The sequence below is a fragment of the Manduca sexta genome, chromosome 25, assembly GCF_014839805.1.
Source record: "Manduca sexta isolate Smith_Timp_Sample1 chromosome 25, JHU_Msex_v1.0, whole genome shotgun sequence".
NCBI classification, from domain to species: domain Eukaryota; kingdom Metazoa; phylum Arthropoda; class Insecta; order Lepidoptera; family Sphingidae; genus Manduca; species Manduca sexta.
In genome coordinates this window covers 13,716,890-13,742,132 of record NC_051139.1, presented here as the reverse complement: position 1 = coordinate 13,742,132, position 25,243 = coordinate 13,716,890, and the positions used below count along the sequence as shown (strand labels likewise).

Genomic DNA, 25,243 nt, shown 5'->3' with positions numbered 1-25,243 from the left:
TTTTACCGCCATTTTCAATAAACGATCCCAATCGCTTTTTTTAATCCATCGGGGATGGATCAATCAGTTTTTTTTTGACACGCTTACAAATGACTTGGTAGGTTTATTCTGAAGAATAATACGATAATTTATAGAAAACGGCAGTGATTACTTACACTGAAAAATAATACTTCGAATTTTAGTACCTATTAGCATAGTTATTATTAAACCTAGCATGTTATTAAAGTATGGTTGGTTCGTTGCAGTGAGGGAGAAGTTTACTAAGGAACGGGTCGACAGGCTCGATGTCCGTTTCTGTAACAAATATGTTTTACTCAAATACCTAACTATTTGTTTCGTATTTAAGTATCGAGCTAAAAGCCATTCATCTAAAACTAAAGATTAAACGTTGGCTTAAGGGTCACGAAGAACGAGATAATGGCTCTTGGCCCAACTATTATTATTCCATTATTGCCCACTTTTATAGCAAAAATAGAGCTTGGAAGCTACCAGAGTTTGCCGCCAAAGTTCTACAGAGTAAGGTCTCGAAAACGTCAGAATACTGTAATAACTAGATACGTATTATATTACTGTAGAGACGCTACGTGTGTACAGTGCGTTCTAATGAGTTTTTAAATAAATATTTTATATCGATGATATGTGTACTTACTATAACATTATAGTGGTCAATTTTTACAACAAATATAACGGCTAAGCTATGCATTTAGCTACCACTTTCGTCTTGACCTGAAGTATAGGGTTATACACATTTCATACTATAAAATATGATCCCATTAAGGATGGCTGAGAAATCTTTCACTTAGGCGTGTTGTTATGTCCTTCAAAGTATAACTTACAAATCTAGATCAACAATTGTTAAAGTTTTGCACATTATTGTGGGTTCGTGCAGTTGTATAGGTATTAGAAATATAGAATTTATGTTAATCGTTTGATATATATTTGCTTCGCAATTCCCTACAAACAAAGGGTGGTTAATTTCATATGCCAGTACTTCTGCACGCACGATAGAACAAATTATGTCCCATGGTTAAATAATATTTTATTTGAGCAGAGCCAACCCGTCATAAGCGATAGCGAATAAGTAAATTTTTATTTTGATAGATTTTTTTTTATGATTGTGCTGTCTGTGTTTAAAGAATACCTTACACTAAACTGTAATCCAAGAATTATTATGAAATGAAGACTATTACTTACTTGAAATATATGTAAAGTTAATATCAATTCTGCATGAGTGCAAATATGATCTAAAAATACAAAAAGATAAAGTTATAGGTTATGTTTGTTTATTGGTCGTGAACGTGATATCTTCAGTTGAATTTCCCGGCTAGATGTTCAATGAGTTTTGCCTTTGATGATACGACTGAGATGTGACCATTACAAGTAAAAGGCGGAGGAGTAGTCATAAAAGTGACAGAATTTTAAAATGTAGAATTGTTATTCACTAATCCTTTGTTGATGGGAAGATGCAAGGACTAACCTATTGATAAATTCATTTAAATTGTAAAATAAAAAAGCAAACCTTATCAACCAAATATATACCTACTTCTTAGTTTGAACAAAAGCTTTCATTGAAAACGAGTTAAGACTATAAATATACTATGTGCGCGGAATACACAACTTGAAAACGTAGGTACTTACTAAAATAAGTTTTTAATAGCAAATACCTAAACTACGACCGCTGTCTACCCCGCTACCTCTTCTAACTTCTATCGCATTTGGAAGTAGCGACAGTTGACCTTATTCGGGCGACGTCGCGAGTGTCATCTTGCTGTCTGGTGGCGCGGGGCGGCGCGCCGGTGCCCTGGTACGCGCTCCTGCTCATTTTACTGTCGAACGGTATCGTTAGCAAAATAGAATGGCTATCAAGAAATGTAAGGCGGTGATGGAAAAATTATTGATGTTGAAATCTAGAAAATGAGGTAGAACGAGGAATGAGAGGGTTTCGAAAGCTTTAAGTTGTGTGTGAGATTGTTACTTGGTTTATATTGGAAATTAATATAAAATATGTCCACCCAATTCTTCACGAAGGGTTTGACAGAATTGCAACTAGTAGGTACCTACATACATACTTTTATATCTGTCTTATGATGTCATTGGGGACGAGCCTATCTTCATATCGGACACAAATTACAACGCTAGATATCTTTAAATTAAACTATGTTTATAGGTTTAAATTATATTCTATCAATTAATAAAGGTTATGCAATTAACTAATGACTTTATTGTAAAGGCTTGTTAGGACCGGTTACCCAAGTAAAGCCTAGGTAACAATTACTAAACCTACAATTATTTGAAAGTAACCGCTATCTATGATTTATAACATTGTGCGGTGGTGTCGTTAATTATGTTTTATGTTAACTTCTAAAGGGAAACTAGAACACATAGAATTATTTAAATTCACGAAAGTATTTTCCCTCTAAAAAAATATTTTGTTATCCTTACTAGTAATCTATTTTCGTATAGCAATGCCGTTGCTCGTTACAAAGGAGACATCGTTCCATAATGGCATGCCGTTGGGACTTGCGTGACTAGCCATTTACTTGGCTCTACCGTCGTAGAATATCAAAAAGTCTCCGGCCGCCGTGACGGTCGCTTGTTCCTCATCAACCTCCAAAATGACTTGACTTCAAAAAAATGGATCAACCAGGACCTTCTTCCTCCAACCAAGACCCGAGATTCGAATTCATTGGCTCTTACGCTGTTAAATCGCTGAAACTAAAGCCTGAGAAATGGATGAGAGTGCTAAGTATAGAAGAACACCGCTCCACGTTAAAAGATTTCGTTGATAAACCATTTCCGATTCTCCTAGTGGTCACATTGACTCACGCAGCACAGCTCATACCCGTAATATCATTTCCTTGCTATTTAAAAAATAAAGCTGTTTATTTCGTCAAAAAGAAACCAGATGTCATTCCTAAAGAAAACTGCTGTGAAATGGTCGTATTCGGTAAGTAAATTACGAGGTAGTAATCATTAAAATGTTTAGTAGTTTAAGATAGATTGGAATTTTAGAGCATATTATGCTATTTATTTTCATAAAAATTTTAGGTGACTTAGCACCAAGGCTTATCGATGAATTGGCTGCACTAGTAGACGAAGTCTTCGTACCGCTCCTCTCTAATCCACTGAATCATGAGGGATGGCCTTTGGTCGTATCTCAAGATATCTTAAAACAAATACATAATCTCAAAAGTACTGTATATGAGGTAAGTAATGACACATTATACTTATCAGCCCACGTATAATATTAACCTACGGGCTGTCCCTATTTTAACAGGAGTTTGACCCTTTCCGACTCTGCTAATGCACCACAGATAGTTGGTAACTATTACGTCACATGTTGGTCGTTAGTGTGTGACAAAGCTCGATGCAGTTGATCTGAGCATTTCGAAAGATGCTGATAGTATTACAACAAACATCTATCAATACAGTATATCAACAAATTGATAGATTAAAAAACGATTTTTATTTAGGTAAAAGGTAAAGTAAACGGGCAGACGGTCCTCCCAATGCCTGTAGGAGTCGAATTGGTTCATGAAGCTGAAAAGGAATTATTAAAGGGAAAAGAAGTAGATCTTTATTTGAAGAGTGCGATCGAAGGCGTGGTCATCAAGTGGGCTCAGCAGATCAATGACGTCATGATGGAAGATTCTGGAGCAGCTTTTGATAATGGACAAAATCCTTTGCCTACAGTGGGTAAGTGTATATATTTTTAAAATAACCTATGCTATCATAAGATTTTAATACGAGTAGTGATATACGTATGCTGTAAATTAGATAGTTCTGGATTTAATTCATTTTATTCAGGTAATTATTGTTATTTAATTTTTTCGATAAGGAATATGTGTCTGATTTCATATTTAACTCATTCTCTATCCATCCGTTAATCACAGAAGGATTTAAATGAGTATTCTTTACACTAATAAATGACCGGTTGAGTGGTCAAAAAACAGGTGCAAATAGTCGGATCATGAACTATCAATATAAATTGGACGTAGTTAATATTTTGGTGTTAATAGATCTTTAATTACAGTTATAATGAATACATTGTAAATCGTGCAGAACTTTACAAAAGTAGTTTTCAGAAGTTTAAAATAAACGGAAATATTGTTTTGAAGATAATTATAGTAATTATTTACGATAATTGGCAAGTTCCCGATTAGTTATATGATTATAATTTGCAGAGCTTGCATTCTGGAAGTCACGTTTGAGCAATTTGAATTACATTTACGATCAATTGCGGACAGAGCGGGTGAGGTGCATGGCCGTCATACTAGAAAAGACCACGTCGGCATACTATCCTTGCTTTAGTCGACTTTTCAAGAATATCGTATCAGGTTTGTAAAGGAAATATTTGCTGTCAAGTATGTTGCGCAAAATAGACATATTTTGTGATTATTATGATGCATATCATATCAAGATTCATAATAAGTTTAAGAAAAATAGAGTCGTCATAAAAAAGGAATTTTAGGACTAATTGTAATTTGTTAAAATTGTAGCACTAGCTGAAGCACGCGAAATTGATCTTTATCTAAGACCATTAGAGAAGCATTTTCAAGCCTTGGAGGATACAGATTTCACAGAGAGTCAGCCTCTCTTCCGACCCTTGTTTCATGTAATTTGTATGGTGTGGAGAGATTCTAAGTACTACTGCAGTTCTTCTAAACTTATGGTTCTTTTGAAGCAAATATGCAATTTGCTTATATATCAGGTAATAAAGGATCATAAAATTTATACGTACAAGAAAAAATATAGTAAAATCTTGAACTACTTAATTTAATTACTCTATTTTTATAGGCCAAGAAATGTTTGGATCCTACTACATTATTCCACAGTGATATAGACGAAGCGACTCAGCGTATCCAAGTCACAATAGATATTATAAAGAAATTTAGGAGCACCTTCGAATATTTTAAAGATAATTTGCCTAAATACTTCGTCGATAGAAGGGTGGTTCCATGGACTTTCCATCCAAATTTCGTTTTTGAAAGAATGAATAAATTTATGCAAAGACTAAATACGATACAGTGGTTTTTCAAAACCGTATTAGAGTTTCAAAAGTTAGAGAAGATTGAAATAGGGGGTATGAAAGGCCGTATCCTCGGTGGACAAATACGAGAAATTTCAGCGGAATTTGAAGGTTATTTCCATGCATTTGCTTCCAAATCATATGATGTTCTAGACCCCGATGACGAAACTTTTAATGAAGATTTTAAGGAATTTCAAGAAAACATTATCGACTTGGATTTAAAACTGTCGACTGTTTTGGTGGAGTCATTCGATAATTGCTCCACCTTAGAATCGATATTCAAGGTGATTCATAATTCATTATCAGTGCGTATTTTCGACATACTTTACATGATTACTTATTTATTTTTTTATTTCCAGTTGATTGAAATTGTTGGGTCTGTTTTGGATCGACCTCTTATTAGAAATGAATTTACAGCAAAATACGTTGAAATCATAGTTATGCTTGAGAGGGAAATAGTTACTTGCGAAGTGAGTTTAATAAAAATATATTCCAATAACCAAAATGCAGTATTTATTACGTGAAATTTTCGCAAAACTATTTGTGTTTTAGGAACTATTCAACGAGCAAACGCATCGTCTCGAGAAGTATGGAGTGATGGAGATAGACACCTTCTTCCCGCCCATTGCCGGAGGACTTCTCTTCATGAACACGCTAGCTACAAGGATCTCGAAGCCTATAGCTAGCTTTCGCAATTTGCCGCACCCGTAAGTCATCTGGGTGGGGCAAATTGCGAAAGCTGATTATTTGGCTTAACATCTTCTATAGTTGTATCGATTCATGTTGTGAGAGTTTTTCATTATGATTCATAACACTGTAGTTTCGCAAGTTTCCTCACTTTTCAATCTCTGTAGATTTTTGTAGAATGATCGAAATTATGTTACATTTTACTATAGTAAATTTTTTTCACATTTCTTATGAAAGGTAGAAGTAGATCTTAATGTATACAGCATAATTTTCATCTCTAGGATAAAGGGTACGGATGAGGCGAAGAAAATTTTCATTAGACACGAAGAGCTTATGGAGAAAATAAATGAATTCAAAAAGAAATATTTTAACAATTGGGCCATCAATATACCTAAAATTATCGAAGAGAAGACAAATAACATGATACTAGCAAGACATGGGTCTGATTTGGTTTTAAATTTTAATCCGGCGGTAAGAAGGATTTTACAATTCTAAAATAGCATTTTATATATTAACGTAGGAAAATGATTTTTTTTTATGAAATTATGAAAATCATGATATGTCTCTCTTGCTCTAGATTAAGCTAGTTTATAATATTTATTATTATAGCTTTTAGACATCCTAAAAGAAGTTGATCATCTACGCAATAATCCAGATGTAGCAAATACTTTACCAAAAGAAAGTCTGGACATATTCGACATACGAGAGACATACAGACAGTACCGAATAAACCTTGGCATTACTATCGACTGGTATAATCAAATAAGAAAGAACAGCCAAAAAGTAGAGTTCGATTTAGTAGTAGATGAGATAAAAGCAATTGATCAGAGAATCGAAATGGCGCAGAATCAGTTGAATTGGAACTCTAAAGGTGATATATTACCTAAACATTAGAAAAATCTCGATAAATTTTAAATAACCGTATATAAAAAAGTATTTTTTTAAATATTGCTATTGTTGTAGACTTGTGGAACTATTTGCAAGATCTTCATACGTTAGTCGGCAGTTTGTATCAAAGAATGTCGAAGATTCAAGATAATCTTAAGGAAATGAAATTGGTTATGAAAGAATGGTCCGTGCAACCGTTATTTGAAAGAAAAGAGGGTAAAAAGGTATAGGAACGTTTTTTTTATAAAAATGAATTACAGTAACTGATAAAGTTTAGATGATAAGTAAAAAAATAATTACAGGATACGTAAATACGTAACACTAATTGATAAAGTTTAGATGATAAGTAAAAAAATAATTACAGGATACGTTACTAAATTTAGAAGACCGCGCTGAAAAAAGGAGCAAACGTTATTCTGATATCCAAAATACAGCGCAGCGTATTAATGAGCTTCTCCAAGAGAATATGGAGCTTTTTAATATGCAAAATAACCAGGATAGTGCTATTTGGTTGAATTATGTGGCCTTCGTCGATAATTTGATGGAAGAAGCACTTTTTAAGTCCATAGCATGCAGGTATACATTTTAGTAATAAATTCATTAAGATAGTGTATGAAAGTTATTCAACAATAATTTAATCATTTATATTACGTAACTGCCAAGTGCAGCGTCGGACGTCCATCCACGACGTAGACAGAAGAATATCTAATAAGAGTCGCAGGAGGTTGCTGGACGTGGGTCGTTTCTAATAGTTCGATCTGGAAATCTTTGGGGGAGGCCCATGTTTAGCAGTGGACATTCTACGGCTGATGAAGATGATGATGATGATTTCGTAACTTGAATTCTCAATCCATTACTTATCCTCTTAGTAATTTATTTAAGTAAGAGTTATATTACTAAAGACATCGAATATGTTATAAGTTTCAGTAAATTTTGGGAAAGAGTTATCGCCATAGATTATGAAGCTTATTTTACTTAGCACCAAAATTTATATCTTTTCAGCTTGGGTTATATAACTGAACACATGAATCCTAAGAACAAATTAGCACCGTTGTTAGAAGCTCAATTAGAACTGTTAGATCCTGATATGGTTTTTGCACCAAGCCTCGATCCAAATGACGAGAAAGGATTTATGGCTTTGATCAAAAGCTTGATTGACGATATATTAAAAATGTCCACTCTTATTGAAAGAATAGATCCAATGAAAAATGAGACCTATGAAGAGCAAATCGTGAGAAATGATGACATTGCTGAGATGAAAGAAGAAATCCTTAGTGGTATTGAGAAGGTAAATACAGTTTTTAATTAAATAAATAGTAGCGGCGATAACCTAGTTGGGTGTGGAACGGACTGCCGAGACGAATGTCCGCAGGTTCAAATCCCAAGGGCACACACCTCTGACTTTTCTAAAAAATCATGTGTGAATTTATCGTTCGCTTTAACGGTGAAGGAAAACATCGTGAGGAAACCTGCACATCTGAGAAGTTCTCTATAGGAATTTCGAAGGTGTGTGAAGTCTACCAATCCGCACTAGGCCAGCGTGGTGGACTAAGGCCTAATCCCTCTCAGTAGTAGAGGAGGCCCGTGCTCAGCAGTGGGTAAGTATATAATACAGGGCTGATATTATTATTAATAATTAAATAAATCTACAGACATTCTTATTAGGAGTCCTTAACTTCCTAAAATATATTAAAAATAAAAAAAATATTGGAATCCATAGATTTTTCTTCTACTTACGGACATACAAAAAATCAGTTCTTTGCAATTTTCTCAGGTGATAGAAGATGCCAATGACTTCTGCAAAACTTTCGAAAACTACTCATACCTCTGGTTAGAAGAACGTGACGCGATCATGGAGATATTCTTGACATACGGTAGAATTTTGTCCGTTGATGAAGTTGACAGAATTGGTACTGAAGAAAAAGATACTGTGGGACCAACGCCTTGCCCTCCCAAAATGGAGGCTTTTAGAGAACAGATTGACCATTATGAAAACTTATTCATGGACATTGAAGACATGGAAGCCTATAAAGTCTTTAATAGCTGGTTCCAGGTAATTAGCAATTACCTGTTTGTAGGTAGTCCTTGACGTTTTGAGTAAGAAAGAAAGAAAAATAAAGAAAGAAAGATTGTATTATTGGGACAACATCAATATAACATGTACAATAAAGAAGATAAAAAAATAAAATAAAAAATAAAATGTAAATAAATATAACACAATTATACCTATTGTGCCAACAATAGGAACCCTCATGTAGCTTCTTGCTGCAGTACCAGCATGACTGATACGCGTTGAGTAAGCATTATCAAGAATTTTATGTAATATGAACAATATTTACGTTTGGTTTTTAGGTGGATATAAGACCATTTCGTCAAGCTTTGTTGAACACAGTGAGAAAATGGGGAAATATGTACAAAGAACATTTAGTAAATAATGTAACATCTAGCTTAAGTGACTTGGGCAACTTCATTCGGGAGGCAGATGAAGGTATTTATAGTTTGTAAAACAGTACAGTTAATATTCCTCAGAATCTATGAATTATAAAACAAAGTCCCCCTTTCTGTTTGTATGTTATCTATTTTCTCAAAATCTACTGAACGTATTTTCATGAAATTTGGTTTGGAGATAGTTTAGGACCCTAAGAAGGTTATAGGCTACTTTCTATCCTGGGTAAATATATAGCGGGACTTTTATCGCGAAAAACTTCTTCACGCCAACAAACCCGTGAGCAAAAGCAGGTTTCCAATAAATATGTTTTTATTATACATGTCATTTCTTTTGGAATGCAGTTAAATGATTTTAAAACAGTCTTTATTACACAAGTTTGCAACAAATTCACATATTCCAAATCACAGAAATGAAGAAATACAGTTCTAACTTTATTCCTTATTACAAATCTGAAACCATTTTAGGTCTCCTCCAGCCGGTACCGGAAGGTGATTACGATGCACTGGTAACTGTGATGGGATATTTAATGAATGTAAAAGAGCGAGCTATCACCACCGACGACATGTTCCAACCGTTAACAGAGACCATTGAACTCCTCAAGTTTTATGATATGGACATACCTGAAGAAGTCAATGTTTTATTGCAGGTTAATATCTTACTTCTTAATATTAATGAAATATTTTAGAATTTTTTGCCAGTATATTTAAAAATACTCTTAATTTAAGATGGTTTAGTGGGATTTAAAATTATCGATTACGTTTTAAGGAATTACCAGAACAATGGCAAACAACAAAGAAGCTTGCCTTGACTGTTAAACAGCAAGTTGCTCCACTTCAAGCGGCTGAAGTCTCGGGTATCAGGAAGAAAATAGCAACTTTTGACGCCCATGTTACCTATTACAGAGAAGTTTTTAAACGCTACGAGGTGAGTTCATAAATGACACTATCAACATCACTTTTAATACAGCTTTTCTTTAAGGATAACTTAGTAAAAAGTTACCACTTTATTCTTTTCTATTTAGACACTTTAACAAAGAAGGCTGCTGAGAACTAAGTAATTACTAACTAAAGTAGTATCCAACAAAATTTTATGATTATTAACTCTGTCATAGTATAAATCAAATATTAATATTATTTATGTATCTTTAGACTTTCTTACAATACTTTAATTATTTTACAGTTTTTTAAATACGAATGTGATGATCCATACGATGTTATGTCTAGAGTTGATTTCGAAATGCTTTACTTAGAAGATGAAATGAAAAGCATTCAAGAGTCAGGTTCTTTATTTGAAGTCAATGTTCCAGAGTTTAAGTTACTGAAACAATGTAGAAAAGAGTTACGAATGCTAAAGGTAAGAAATGCAAACAAATTATATTTATTAAAATATACAACATATTAGGTATTTAATGATTTACTAAAATTATCAATGTTTAGCAACTGTGGGATTACGTATACATTGTAAGAACAAGCATAGAAGATTGGAAAACAACGCCGTGGAGGAAAATAGATGTTGAAAACATGGACATTGAGTGTAAGAAGTTCGCTAAAGAAATACGATTGCTTGATAAGGAAATGAGAAGGTTAATATAATTGAAATTCCTTAAAAAGTTTTAAGGGAAATTTAAACCGTTCTAATTTTAACATAATTTCGATATTTCAGCTGGGATACCTACATAAATCTAGAAGCTACTGTGAAGAATATGTTGACATCTTTAAGAGCGGTTGGTGAACTCCAAAACCCAGCGATCAGAGAAAGGCACTGGGATCAATTAATGAGGACAACTAAGGTGACGATAATACTAAGGATTTTCGCAATGACAATGTTAACAAACTGTAAATAATTTTGTAAATACCTTCTACTGCACATTCCAATTGGATTGAATGGGTTTGAGGTGTTCATGCATTTTGCATGTTTTGTTCCTTCTGTGATAGCATGCTCTCATGCTTGTGTGAAATTTCAGTGCCTGAAAAATTGTATCATACAATCAGTGTTATGCAACGTCAAGTGTGTATGATATTTTTCGAATGTAAATATGTTTGATTCCACAGAGCTTAGCAGCATTACCACGTGAGCTCACTGTAAGTATGTCTTCATGAGGCTGTACATAATACACAATATAAAGATTTAGAAATGATGAGAAATTCAGGCCTTGCTTTATGCGCATGCGTTTGGAATGTGTTTTTGCCCATGTCTCTTGCTGTGGTGTTAAATTTATATTGCATGATAAATAAATATTTTTAGTTTTTAATACAGCACTTATTTATTAAATAAGTAGAAAAATGTAAGTAAAGAATATTTTCGATGTAGATTAAACATAGTCAAAACTTTATTATAATATATTAAAAGTAAAATTGAAATACAGGTACGCATAGTCATGGACGCAAATACGACTCTAGCTGACTTGCTAGCACTTAACTTACACGAGTGTGAAGAAGAAGTAAAAAATATAGTCGACAAGGCAGTAAAAGAGATGTCGATGGAGAAAGTTCTCAAAGACTTGAATACTACGTGGAGTGCGATGGAATTTGAACAAGAAGTGCACACTAGAACCGGCTGTGTACTACTTAGGGCGAGTGAGGAACTTATTGAGACTTTAGAAGAGAATCAGGTAAACCAATAAAAAAACACTGTGCATCACATTTGATATGATTACATAAACCATATTTTTTATAAAAAAAATATGATAATATTATAATGGGCGTCGACTATATTACTTAGAGTTTTCGGTTGTTTTTTCCCTGAGATTTTGAATTCTTGTTTTTTACTTTCTTCAAGTAATCTAACGGAAACTTGTATTTTATTTGATGAGGACGAAAACTATTCTCTGTATTTAAAAAATCTGTTCTATTCATCAAACATGTTTTAGGTACAATTGCAAAACTTAATAACGTCCAAGTTTATTGCACATTTCTTGGAAGAAGTTTCCTCTTGGCAGCAAAAACTGTCAATAGCAGACCAAGTAATAACATTTTGGTTTGAAGTACAAAGAACATGGACACATTTAGAAAGCATATTCATGAGTTCAGAAGATATAAGAAAACAACTGCCTGACGATTCTGCAAGATTTGATAGAATTGATGCGGAATTCAAAGTAAGCCTCGTAGTTAAAAATATAAATAAGTTGTAATTATTAACTTAGAGTAATATTTATAATGTGGATGACATGTTTTAAAATATTATATCTTATATTGCAGATTTTATCTAAAGATATGTCCAAAACACCAAATGTAGTAAAAGGAACCAACAAAGATGGCTTAGTTGAAAAACTCGATAGTCTTCAAAAGGATCTCATTATTTGCGAGAAAGCTTTAGCAGAGTATTTGGAAACGAAGAGATTGGCCTTCCCAAGATTCTATTTTGTGTCATCTGCTGATTTGTTAGATATTTTGTCTAACGGGAATCAAGCAGATTTAGTCATTAGGTAAAGCAAAATTAAGAATAAAGCCTTTGATCTAATTCATAACTGAATACTGTTATATATTTACTTGTTATTTTTAGACATCTGACGAAACTCTTTGATTCAATTGCTAAATTGAAATTCATAGAGACTGACAAACCAAATGAGAAAACCGCATCGGGTATGATTGCGAAGGATGGAGAACTTGTTCCGTTCCATGGAACTTGTGACTGTACTGGTGCTGTAAGTAATTAAGTATAATTTAATATAATGAATATTAGAGCTGCTTTGTGGTCTTGGATTTACGACTGCCTCGATAGCGTAGTTAAGGTGAAAGCTCGGAGGTCCTCTGCTCAAATCTCGGGATAGGCAAAGTGACATTTGGGTTTTCTGTTCAATATTAGTCCGGAGTATTGAATTTGTGTCTGATAGGGCTGTGGACTCACCTATCGCATCAAGCAAACGTTCTTAAGTTTCTGAGACTATATCTTCGCCATTTTTTTTGTTTTAGTATTATTGTAAAAATTAGTTACCTACCCATTTTTTATTTATATGTGACATACTACATAACATTAAACGAACTTTTAGGTGGAAATATGGCTGAACAGATTACAAGATATAATGAGATCGACAATTCGCCATTATTTTGGCGAGGCTATTGTTACTTACGAAGAGAAGCCTCGAGAACAATGGCTGTTTGACTTCATGGCGCAAGTGTCTTTATGCGGATCACAGATTTGGTGGACGACAGAAATGAACATGGCGTTCGGGAGGCTCGAAGAAGGATATGATAACGCTTTGAAAGATTACTATAAAAAGCAATTGTCGCAACTTAGCACGCTAATTTCTTTGCTCATAGGAGAACTTAGTAAGCAAGATAGGCAGAAGATCATGACAATTTGTACAATTGATGTGCATTCAAGAGATGTGGTGAGCAAGATGATTCAAGGGAAAGTGGAAGCTGGTTCAGCATTTCAATGGCAGTCGCAACTTAGACACAGGTTCCGAGAGAAATAAATAAAACGTCATCTGCACTGTTTAGTGTAAGGTTATCATTTACACTACATTGTGTATTATAAACACCATCATGACATAATTCTTAGTCACCTTTTTATTTCAAATAGCTTACGACGTAATTGCACGAATTGGATGTAAAAACGATTGCAAAAGTTTTACTTGAAATCGCCAGAGGCTAATAACAAGGTAAAACTCATTAGTCTGGGATATTTTTTAAGTTAATACCACCATTTTGATTGCTTTTAGTGTATAAATAAATCTTCAATAGGTAGAGTAATGCCTTATGTTGATATTATTGTACTATATTAAATATTGTTAAATTTTAGATGGGATGAAACCGAAGTGCATTGCTTTGCAAATATTTGCGACGCTCAGTTCAAATACAGTTATGAATATTTGGGCAATACTCCAAGGCTGGTCATAACACCGTTAACCGATCGCTGTTATATCACTTTGACTCAGGTAAATATTGATTTTGCATTCAAATTCCTCGTCAATTTACAATTTCTTAGAAATTTTGTTTCTACAATTGGAAGAATTTTTAAAAATTGATATTGATATCAAATTATATGTTTTAGTCTCTGCATTTGATTATGGGAGGTGGGCCAGCAGGACCGGCCGGTACAGGGAAAACAGAAACTACAAAAGATTTGGGAAGAGCCTTAGGAATCATGGTCTATGTATTCAATTGTTCAGAACAAATGGACTACCAGGTAACGTATCAAAATCATTCGAAATTATTCAGATGTAGGTATATGTATTTCTACTTTTTGTTTTTTCCAGTCTTGTGGTAATATTTACAAAGGATTAGCACAAACTGGAGCGTGGGGATGTTTCGATGAGTTCAACAGAATTTCGGTTGAAGTATTGTCCGTTGTAGCAGTGCAAGTAAAATCTGTACAGGATGCTATCAGGCAAGGAAAAAAGAAACATATCGCACTCATAAAAGCAGACATATTGGATAGTTTGTATAAAATATTTGAAGTATTTAACTCATTTACAGGGATAAGAAAGAAAAATTCAACTTCATGGGAGAAACCATAGTCTTAGTGCCGACTGTGGGTATTTTCATCACAATGAACCCAGGGTATGCAGGGAGGACAGAACTGCCAGAAAATCTTAAAGCTCTCTTTAGACCTTGCGCTATGGTTGTACCTGACTTCGAATTAATTTGCGAAATCATGTTGGTTGCTGAGGGTTTCCAAGATGCTAAGATTTTAGCAAGGAAATTCATTACGTTGTATACTTTGTGTAAAGAGCTATTATCGAAACAAGATCATTATGACTGGGGTCTGAGAGCTATAAAGTCAGTTTTAGTCGTAGCTGGATCTTTAAAAGTAAGTTAAACAATTTTGGATCCGTTTAATGTTTAGTACTATAAAAATCGACTTGTATGAAGTGTTTAAAATGAATAAAATTTAATAGAAACAAATTAAATGCTAGTATATTCCTTCCGTCAGAGAGGCGATCCTGGTAGGCCGGAAGAAGAAGTGTTAATGCGAACTCTTCGAGATTTCAATATCCCAAAAATAATAACAGACGACATGCCAGTTTTCATGGGACTTATTGGCGATCTTTTCCCTGCGCTCGAGGTTCCGCGCAAAAGAGATTTAGAATTTGAAAGAACAGTCAAACAAGCTGCAATGGATTTATTACTACAACCCGAAGATAATTTCATATTAAAAGTAGTACAACTAGAAGAATTGTTGGAAGTACGCCATTCAGTATTCATAGTAGGCAATGCTGGTACAGGCAAAACTCAAGTGTGGAAGACGCTGTTTAAAACATACCAGAATCTTAGAAAGAAACCAATTTTCAACGATTTAAATCCTAAAGCAGTTACTAATGATGAATTGTTTGGCATAATAAATCCAGCAACAAGAGAATGGAAGGATGGTTTATTCTCTGTCATTATGAGAGACCAAGCGAATCTAGTTGGAGAGCATCCGAAATGGATTGTACTTGACGGTGATATTGATCCAATGTGGATTGAATCGCTGAATACGGTCATGGATGATAATAAAATTCTGACGTTGGCTAGTAACGAGAGAATTGCGTTGACTCCGACTATGAGGTTGATGTTTGAGATATCTAATCTCCGTACTGCAACTCCAGCTACAGTGTCCAGAGCTGGAATCTTGTATATCAATCCGCAGGATTTGGGATGGAATCCGTAAGTTCGTCTTCTTCTTATTCTTCGTATTGTAACGAGTTTTTAATATTTTAATTTTCTCCAGATATTTCGAACACTTCGCAGCTTCCAGTTTTGTTATTTAAATGCTTTACTTAACAATTATTTCTTCTTGAAAAACACAAGTAATGATTTAATGCACTGATCTGGTCTAATTTTAACTAAAGGTTATCTCATTTATTTATATATTTAATTTCTAACAGATACGTAACAAGCTGGGTTGAGACAAGGAAGATACCTGCAGAGAAATCGAATCTCGTCATACTCTTCGACAAATACATACCACCTTGCTTAGAAACTGTGAGGAACAGGTTTAAGAAAATAACTCCTATAGCTGACATGGCGCATGTGCAGATGCTCTGTCATCTGCTAGATTGTTTGCTAGTTCCAGAGAATACACCTCCAGAATGCCCTAAGGAATGGCACGATATATTTTTCGTATTCGCTTGCGTTTGGGCATTTGGTTCGGCGATGTTTCAAGATACTACCATTGATTATAGAGTTGGTAAGGACATCAAAATAATATTTTATTACAATTTCCATGTAATGAATGTTTTTCAATGTAAATGTATGATTGGAAGTGGTTTCACTGGTATTTTTAACCAAATCAAAAAAAAGTAGGTAGTTCTCAATTCGACTATACCTCAGAACTTGAGACTGAGTGAACTGATTTTGATAATTCTTTATTATTTGGGTCATCGAGTCAAAAATTGCTAACAATTGGTTTATAGGTAATTTTAAATTATTTTTTGGTTTATGAAGGCGGTAAATTTTTTTGTTAAAATCTTTTTGAAATCTTAATTCGTAATATTTTGTTCGTTTCATATTGCAGAGTTCACAAAATGGTGGTTGAACGAGTTCAAGACAGTGAAGTTCCCTCCGGGAGGCACGGTGTTTGATTTCTACATTGATTCTGAAACAAAACAATTCACGCCTTGGGTGGAAAAGATTCCTAAATTTGAATTGGATACTGATATACCTCTGCAGGTATTTGACATTTTACAAAAGAAACGATTTATTTTCTTTTATTTTGTATACTTAGGGTAATATATTCCGTATTGTCGTTTTTTAAAATCATTGACCATAATATTATTCATTACGAAAATCCTTAAAGATCCGCAGAACCCATAAACGAGTTGGTCTTTTTTTAGGCTGTTCTAGTTCCAACAGCCGAAACGATAAGAGTGAGATATTTTCTCGATTTGCTCATGAAGAACCGTCACCCAGTCATGTTGGTAGGAGGTGCTGGATGTGGTAAAACTGTACTTGTAAACGAGAAACTGCAGAGGTAATTGAATTTACTGTCCTAATTTGAGAGACCAGCACAAATTATTTATATTGTTTCGGTAACTCCATTATGCTAATATTAATCCAAAAGAAAATGATCCACCGAATATAAAATGCTATAAAACCATGCACTTCATGTTTCTTAAGCTATTCATTAATATCAATATTGATTGTTAAAATTATATCCCTATAAACAGCAAACATAACTTTCAACTAATCTAATAATTATAATGTCAGGTCACCCACGATTAACGCTTCCTCTAAAACCACAAAATTGTAATTATAATTTACAGCCTGGCAGAAAGCTATGCAATCCAGTCAGTACCGTTCAACTTCTACACAACATCAGAGATGCTCCAGAAAGTTCTAGAAAAACCTTTGGAGAAGAAAGCTGGTCGGAACTACGGTCCTCCTGGAAACAAGACGCTCATATATTTCATAGACGATATGAACATGCCAGAAGTAGATACTTATGGCACAGTCCAACCTCATACAATCATACGTCAGCATTTAGACTACAATCATTGGTATGATAGAACTAAATTGACCCTTAAAGACATTCACAATACCCAGTACGTGTCTTGTATGAACCCTACCTCTGGGAGTTTTACTATCAATCCAAGGTTGCAACGGCATTTTTGCGTGTTTGCCATCAGCTTTCCTAATGGAGAGGCGTTGAATAATATCTATCACTCGATTTTGAGCCAACATTTGACTAACCCAGAGTTGAAGATCAATCCTCAGGTGGCTAAATTATCAGGTAATTCTTCTTATTTTTTTGTTATAATTAAGTCTAGGTTTTCTTGTTTTTCTTGTTACTGAAGTTTCGTTTTACAGCTAACGTGGTAAGGGGGACGGTTGGGCTCCACAACAAAGTGTCTCAAGTATTTTTACCTACTGCAATTAAGTTTCACTACATTTTTAACTTGAGGGATCTATCTAATGTTTTCCAAGTGGGTATATTTAATTTCCTTATTTTTTCCAATTGTTAAGTATTATTTATATGAAAAAAATTATATTGTAATTTTAATTCACTATGTTCTGTCGCAGGGACTTTTATTTAGTACAAACGAATGTTTAGTGAATCCATCAGATATAATACGCTTATGGATGCATGAAACTCATCGCGTGTATGGAGATAAACTTACAGAAGAAAAAGATATCGATGCATTTTTGAAAATGCAAATCGATATGTGTAAGAAGAATTTCGAGGTAGATATTTTGACATAAAACTTTTTGCTGTCCCTTAATATTTTGATTGGATTATTAGATCAAACATTGATTGATATTGGTCTTTTCTTTCGCAAAACAATTTTCCTATACCTGAAACGGAATTTTGTTTTACATACCATGAGACATGAAAACCTTCTAGTTTATTGTTTCCTATATAGTCTCTAAATTTTGAGCTTCCTCAATTCCCATCTTTTAGGACATCGACGAAGGCGTAGTCTTCGAACGTCCAAACATCTATTGTCATTTCGCGGGGGGCATCGGGGAGCCTAAGTACATGCCCATAGCCTCGTGGCAACAACTGAACAAACTTCTGACCGAAGCGATGGCCAGCTACAATGATCTCATCGCGGCCATGAACTTGGTGTTGTTTGAAGATGCTATGATGCATATTTGCAGGTATTTAGAGTTTTTGTAACTAACAAATTTTTAATCTAACTACTAACACAGTAACTTATAATAAATAAAAAAGAGTTTTGTAGTAAAATAGTTCGTTGTAATATTGTTTGTCTCATGAAGGAACCATGGTTTCTTGTGAATTTTTTTGTGAGCTTTCATGTCAAAGGGTAATTTTTTTTCAATGTACTTATTATTATGTATATTAGTATTTTTTTTTAACAATTTGAGAAGATAATATGACATATTCACTTGTGTAGTTAATATGTATTTTGGTTATTGTTAGAATAAGCCGAATTCTGGAAAGCCCTAGAGGTAGTGCATTATTAGTCGGTGTCGGAGGATCAGGGAAGCAATCATTATCACGCCTTGCGGCTTTCATAGCCAGTTTGGAAGTTCTCCAAATTCAACTTAAGAAAGGATATGGAGTGTCTGATTTGAAGGTATATGTGTAGTTATCTAGTGTCTAGTGACTTCTTTCTAAGTAAATAAGGCTTTTACAATACCTAAATGAGTAGTGAGATTTTTATTCTTACTGGTAGTCACTACTTTCTCTTAGAAAGCTCTAAATGTAGAGGCTATAAACAATATTATGACCCCGTTGTATAGCTTATTGATACAAAAAATATTGAATATTATGACATCTTTCAACGGAAGGTTATAATTTCAGCATGAATTATCAGGGCTGTATATAAAAACTGGTCTGAAGAATGTTGGTATAATGTTCTTAATGACCGACGCTCAGGTTGCAAACGAACAATTTTTAGTACTGATCAATGATTTGCTCGCATCTGGAGAAATTGCTGACTTATTCCCTGATGATGAGATAGAAAATATAATTGCTGGAGTTAGGAATGAGGTAAATATGTTAGGTCATTTGTTTTTTTTTATGTTTTACTTGTAAAATAGGCACAAAGCAATTGACAATTGGATAGGTCTAAATTTATGATTCCTAAAGCATCGTCTTTAATTAATATAATCCAATATTTAAGGTTAAAGGCGCAGGTCTACCCGACACAAGAGAGATATGTTGGAAATTTTTTATCGATCGAGTTCGAAAGCAGTTGAAAGTGGTTTTGTGTTTCTCACCCGTTGGTTCTACTCTACGTGTGAGGTCTAGAAAGTTCCCCGCACTGATTAACTGCACTTCGATCAATTGGTTCCATGAGTGGCCGCAGGAGGCGCTGGTGTCGGTCTCCATGAGATTCCTGGAGGAGCTGCACGTTTTACCTGTAAGGAACAAATTTGATTTCATCTCGCAACTAACAATATTCTGTTTATGGATAATGTTTTTGATTACTTGATTAATATCTTTTTAGATAACACTAAAAGATTCTATATCAAGATTCATGGCTTATGTCCACACTTCAGTAAACACAATATCGAAAGCGTATTTGGCGAATGAGAGAAGATACAACTATACGACGCCAAAGAGTTATTTAGAACAGATTAGTTTGTACGCGAAATTGGTAAATCAGAAAACAGATGAACTCAGAGCTAAGATAACAAGGTAACTATTATAATTATTAATCAATTGTAATATTCTGCTTATGCCTTCTAATTATCAGTTAGATAGAAGTATATTAAATGTAACTAAATATGATTAATGAACGACTTGCTAAATAAATAAAAACAATCATCATTTCTTTTCAAAGCAACAAAGTATTACAGGAATATATTATGGTATTATAACTTTATTCATAAGGTTAGAGAATGGGTTGGAAAAGCTTCGCAGTACAGCATCACAAGTCGACGAACTCAAAGCAAAACTCGCTATACAAGAAATAGAACTGCAGCAAAAGAACGAAGCCGCGGACAAACTTATCGAAATGGTTGGAGTTGAAACTGCCAAAGTACAAAGCGAAAAAGCTCTAGGTATGATGTCAAATGGTGCAAATTAATATTTTCACAAAATATATCTTATTGACTATTGGTCATGTGCTTTGGAAAGACCATAATATAAATGTATAAAATATAGCATAATAGGTGATATTATTGGCTTGAAGATCTAGAAAAGCCTTTTCCATTAAAAAAATCCTAAATCACTGTAGTGATTCGTAGTCTCATGCGTGCGACGGTGGCACCACATATACTCGGAAAATTAGATAAAAAAAACATTTTTTCCTACGATAATTACCGGGACAAAAAGTAGCCCATATTTTAATATTTCATAGTCATGGTTTTATTGCGTTTACTCCTAATAAGCATCCAAACAAATTCGAAAGTAAGAAGTAAGGCACAATATGCATAATAATAACAATATCTAAAAGTACAATAATGTAATGAATACTATATTATACTATACAGCTGATGAGGAAGAAGAGAAAGTAGCTGTTATAGCAGAAGAGGTATCAAAGAAACAGAAAGACTGCGAGGAAGATCTTATTAAAGCAGAACCCGCTCTCGTAGCAGCTCAAGAAGCTTTAAACACTTTGAACAAGGCAAATCTCACTGAATTGAAGTCTTTCGGCTCTCCTCCTGGAGCCGTGACGAATGTCACAGCTGCTGTGATGGTGCTGCTGGCTCCAGGTGGTAAGATACCTAAGGACAGGAGCTGGAAATCTGCTAAGGTATTTATTTGTGTAGAAATTAGTGCCTTATTTACAAAAGCTATCTTAGAGACTGCGTAGAAACTAACAAAATTCGAGTCGTAGAGTTTAATTTTTGCGGTTATGTTTACTCGTAGTTGAAATCCATACATTATGTAAAGCTACTGTTTTTGAACTGAAAAACCAAACAAGACTTCATTTAAAAGTTGTTCAACAGGTAATGATGGCAAAAGTGGACGTATTTTTGGAATTACTCATTCATTACGATAAAGAAAATATCCATCCCGATGTCATCAAAGCCATACAGCCCTATCTCAAAGACTCGGAGTTTGAACCTGGTAAGAGTTACAAATTTTGTTACGTCACGACAATTTTAATTGCAAACATATCATTGACTTAATAAAATATTTCATTTCTCCAGAGTTTGTCCGTTCAAAGTCTGCAGCCGCAGCCGGTCTTTGCGCGTGGGTCATCAACATCATCAAATTTTACGAAGTCTTCTGTGATGTCGAACCGAAGAGGAAAGCTTTGGCGGCTGCTAATGCAGAATTAGCTGCTGCTACTGAGAAACTTAAATCCATAAAGTCTAAAGTTGCGGTAAGATTAACTTATTATATTAATACGTTGCATAAAAATAGTGCGGTTAAAAAGTTTGGAACAAAATTGTTACTGTTTTATTAAGAGCAGTATAAGGTAACTCGACCATGTTAAAATGTATAATATCTAGAGTTTCATAATTTAGTGTATTTTGTCTACAGTCTTTAGAAGAGCAACTTGCGACGCTAACTTCAGAATTTGAAAAGGCCACGTCAGAGAAACTGAAGTGTCAACAGGAAGCTGATGCTACGAACAGGACCATACAACTCGCCAACAGACTTGTCAATGGCCTTGCTAGTGAGAATGTTAGATGGGCTGAGGCTGTTTCCAGGTAACTTAGCTCAGACTATAATAATTACTTATGACATAGAAGTAAGCTATAACTTGTATATAATTGGTACAGATTTTGGTGGTAGTATTTCAGCTTCTTATAGTCTAATGCAGACAATTAGTATTTGCATGCATTTGTTTCATTCAATTTTGATCTTGCCAGGTTTTTCTTTATCTTTATATGTTTTGAAAATATGACACAAGAGACTTGGTAACAAAACAATTGTAAAAATATTTGTCAAAATTCTAGCTTGATGCAGCAAAGTACAACGTTGCCAGGGGATGTTCTTTTAGTTTGCGCTTTCATATCTTACGTCGGATGTTTTACAAAGCAATACAGACAAGATCTGTTACACAAGAATTGGCTTGTGTTCATGAAAACTTTGGAAGTAAGTAGACCTTATTACAAAGGATTTGAATATTATACATGAATTATTAAATAGGAAAGTAATACTTTTTTTTCCATATGGGCTCGGCAAAGGTACCCCATTGCACCTGAGTGTGGCCTAATAGAATGTCGACTGACGAGAAATGATTACACCTCGACAGTCGACACAATTATGCTGGCCTATTGGAACCGGTTACACACAGGCTGATCCCGGAATGCGACATACGTGGGCCATTATGGCGGGTTTTATCACTTAGCGTATGGTGGTCATTATCCGGGCGGATATAAAATATATTTGCTGTGTAATAAGTTTGCTGGTGGTAGGATATATTATGTATAACACTTTTGGTTATCCTTTCGTATTCTAGCCTCCAGTTCCAATAACTGAAGGATTAGATCCACTGACGATGTTAACAGACGACACTGCGATAGCAATGTGGCAAAACGAAGGACTTCCATCAGATAGAATGAGTACGGAGAATGCTACTATACTATCCAATTCAGATCGTTGGCCACTTATGATCGATCCTCAGGTGCATTTAGGTTTATTCGTAGTAGTACTAAAATCTAGATTAAAGAGTTAAAATATCTACACTCTATTAGTTATGCAAAAGAAAAGATCTGCAAATATTATCGATTTAATAAAATTTTATTTACTAAGCGAGTGTTTGTTACAAAATGTCCTGAAAAAATCGTTCTTTTTGGTCACACAACGTTTTAATTGTAGTTGCAAGGTGTAAAGTGGATTAAACAAAAGTATGGAGAATTGCTTCGGGTGATAAGATTGGGACAGAAAGGGTATTTGGACACTATAGAGAAAGCAATTATAAAGGGAGAGACTGTGTTGTTGGAGAATATCGGTGAAACAGTGGATCCAGTGCTTGATCCGTTATTAGGAAGAAACTTGATAAAGAAGGGAAGGTAAGTTAAAATTGGACGTGTTTAATTATAAAATAATCTTTGTTTTAAGGGTGACGCTTTATTTTTTTTAATAAAAGTCCAACATCTACCAAGGAGGGCATAGCTTTTTAATAGAGTTGAAAAATCTCAGACTCTCAATTTTTTTTAAAATCACTCACCTACGTATTCTTATATAAGTATACCGATTGATATATATTGTTATACAACTTTACTAATCATTATCATAATGTCTATTTTTAACAGAGCAATCAAAATAGGCGACAAAGAAATAGAATACAGTCCGAACTTCAGACTTATTCTACACACGAAGTTAGCGAATCCACATTACAAGCCAGAGATGCAAGCACAAACTACATTGGTTAATTTTACTGTAACGAGAGATGGACTTGAAGACCAACTTCTAGCCGAAGTAGTTAAAGCTGAAAGACCTGATTTAGAGGAACTGAAAGCTGAGTTGACCAAACAACAGAATCAGTTCAAAATTCAACTAAAAGGACTTGAAGATGATCTGCTCTCTCGTTTATCGTCCGCTGGTGAGAATATATTGGGTGATACGGCATTAGTCGAAAATTTAGAGACGACAAAGAAAACTGCCGCTGATATCGAGAAAAAGGTAGGAAAAGATTTTGCAAGTTATTTAACAATTATTCCCAATTTAATATTTATAGATATAGATAATTATAAAAATAATAATTATATCTAAAATACAACTCGTTCTTACACCTAGCAGTGTAAATTTAGTGCAACTACGTTTATTCTTTAGGTTGCTGAAGCTAAGGTGACGTCACATGAAATTGATCAAGCCCGCGAGTTCTACCGCCCGGCCTCTGCCAGAGCTTCTCTCTTGTACTTCATATTGAATGATTTGAACACCATAAATCCGATCTATCAGTTTTCCTTAAAGGTAATCTTACTTTCCAACTATTTCGCCATGTTTATTATGATATTAAATTAAATAAATTGCAAGTATAAAAAGTGTAGGAATTGTAATTGAAATTTTCTTATTATGTTTTGCTTACGAAATACTTGTTCTTTTCTCCGTTACAAGGCCTTCAGCGTGGTGTTCCAAAAGGCTATATCCCGAGCAGAGCCCGCCGAGGAAGTTAGTTTGAGGATCAAGAACCTGATCGACTGCATCACGTACTCCGTATTCCAGTACACCTCCAGGGGACTGTTCGAGTGCGATAAACTTATATTCGCGTCGCAGATGACTTTCCAGGTTAATATTAATTTAAATGACGATATTCTAGGAAGAAATAATAAATATTTTTCTTGCTTTATGTTATACTCTTAGCGTCATATTTTATATTTTTGGCTGAATTTATATTTTTTATGTGCCCCAAGCGCCTTGTATATTTCGTGCAACTTTTTCGGTTGATTTGTCCATTTGTAAGCGCTGCATGCAAAATCATTGGATTTGAATACGGTTTACTGAAAAATAGAAAAATTTATTCGAAATAACGTTTTAAAATTGTAAAAAATCTATTCAGATAATCAAAAGATTTTTTTCGTAAATAGTACTTGATAAAGTGCAAAAAATCTTCGTGATGGTAGAACTACTAATATTTATATTTTCTCGACAGGTTCTCCTCATGAGTGAAGAGATATCACCAGCAGAACTGGACTTCTTCCTTCGGTTCCCCATCAAGCCACACGTCACGAGTCCAGTAGACTTCCTATCCAATCAAAGTTGGGGTGGTATCTGTTCCTTGGCTGGTAAAGATGAATTTAGGAACCTCGATAGAGATATAGAAACATCACCCAAACGATGGAAAAAGATTGTTGAAATGGAATGTCCAGAAAAAGAAAAGTTTCCACAGGTTTGTTACGATATAGAAGAAAAATTAGATGTCGATAAGGTATTAAATACATAAGGTAGAGTCA

The 25,243-nt window shown here is 34.4% G+C and overlaps 1 protein-coding gene across 1 annotated transcript in view; it reads left to right on the top strand.

The window, feature by feature from the left end:
• Positions 1-2,634: 2,634 nt before the first annotated feature.
• The window catches only part of LOC115441457 (dynein beta chain, ciliary), a 34,513-nt gene continuing 11,904 nt past the window's right edge, over positions 2,635-25,243 (top strand). Inside the window, exons 1-54 of the mRNA XM_030166249.1 lie at positions 2,635-2,947; positions 3,049-3,206; positions 3,474-3,696; positions 4,185-4,337; positions 4,500-4,711; positions 4,798-5,313; positions 5,389-5,499; positions 5,582-5,736; positions 5,998-6,187; positions 6,326-6,587; positions 6,680-6,828; positions 6,969-7,180; positions 7,607-7,892; positions 8,379-8,657; positions 8,957-9,092; positions 9,518-9,699; positions 9,819-9,977; positions 10,233-10,406; positions 10,490-10,635; positions 10,716-10,842; positions 11,105-11,134; positions 11,419-11,664; positions 11,923-12,147; positions 12,251-12,477; positions 12,555-12,696; positions 13,042-13,454; positions 13,797-13,932; positions 14,049-14,183; positions 14,254-14,384; positions 14,474-14,807; positions 14,931-15,643; positions 15,865-16,166; positions 16,494-16,648; positions 16,813-16,949; positions 17,242-17,708; positions 17,786-17,901; positions 17,999-18,160; positions 18,378-18,577; positions 18,861-19,017; positions 19,245-19,433; positions 19,567-19,806; positions 19,894-20,084; positions 20,280-20,449; positions 20,882-21,144; positions 21,341-21,461; positions 21,545-21,720; positions 21,882-22,051; positions 22,301-22,439; positions 22,807-22,971; positions 23,166-23,359; positions 23,603-23,972; positions 24,123-24,263; positions 24,408-24,578; positions 24,943-25,179. Coding sequence (XP_030022109.1) covers positions 2,635-2,947; positions 3,049-3,206; positions 3,474-3,696; positions 4,185-4,337; positions 4,500-4,711; positions 4,798-5,313; positions 5,389-5,499; positions 5,582-5,736; positions 5,998-6,187; positions 6,326-6,587; positions 6,680-6,828; positions 6,969-7,180; positions 7,607-7,892; positions 8,379-8,657; positions 8,957-9,092; positions 9,518-9,699; positions 9,819-9,977; positions 10,233-10,406; positions 10,490-10,635; positions 10,716-10,842; positions 11,105-11,134; positions 11,419-11,664; positions 11,923-12,147; positions 12,251-12,477; positions 12,555-12,696; positions 13,042-13,454; positions 13,797-13,932; positions 14,049-14,183; positions 14,254-14,384; positions 14,474-14,807; positions 14,931-15,643; positions 15,865-16,166; positions 16,494-16,648; positions 16,813-16,949; positions 17,242-17,708; positions 17,786-17,901; positions 17,999-18,160; positions 18,378-18,577; positions 18,861-19,017; positions 19,245-19,433; positions 19,567-19,806; positions 19,894-20,084; positions 20,280-20,449; positions 20,882-21,144; positions 21,341-21,461; positions 21,545-21,720; positions 21,882-22,051; positions 22,301-22,439; positions 22,807-22,971; positions 23,166-23,359; positions 23,603-23,972; positions 24,123-24,263; positions 24,408-24,578; positions 24,943-25,179 — 11,508 coding nt within the window. The remainder of the gene's footprint in view (positions 2,948-3,048; positions 3,207-3,473; positions 3,697-4,184; positions 4,338-4,499; positions 4,712-4,797; positions 5,314-5,388; positions 5,500-5,581; positions 5,737-5,997; positions 6,188-6,325; positions 6,588-6,679; positions 6,829-6,968; positions 7,181-7,606; positions 7,893-8,378; positions 8,658-8,956; positions 9,093-9,517; positions 9,700-9,818; positions 9,978-10,232; positions 10,407-10,489; positions 10,636-10,715; positions 10,843-11,104; positions 11,135-11,418; positions 11,665-11,922; positions 12,148-12,250; positions 12,478-12,554; positions 12,697-13,041; positions 13,455-13,796; positions 13,933-14,048; positions 14,184-14,253; positions 14,385-14,473; positions 14,808-14,930; positions 15,644-15,864; positions 16,167-16,493; positions 16,649-16,812; positions 16,950-17,241; positions 17,709-17,785; positions 17,902-17,998; positions 18,161-18,377; positions 18,578-18,860; positions 19,018-19,244; positions 19,434-19,566; positions 19,807-19,893; positions 20,085-20,279; positions 20,450-20,881; positions 21,145-21,340; positions 21,462-21,544; positions 21,721-21,881; positions 22,052-22,300; positions 22,440-22,806; positions 22,972-23,165; positions 23,360-23,602; positions 23,973-24,122; positions 24,264-24,407; positions 24,579-24,942; positions 25,180-25,243) is intronic.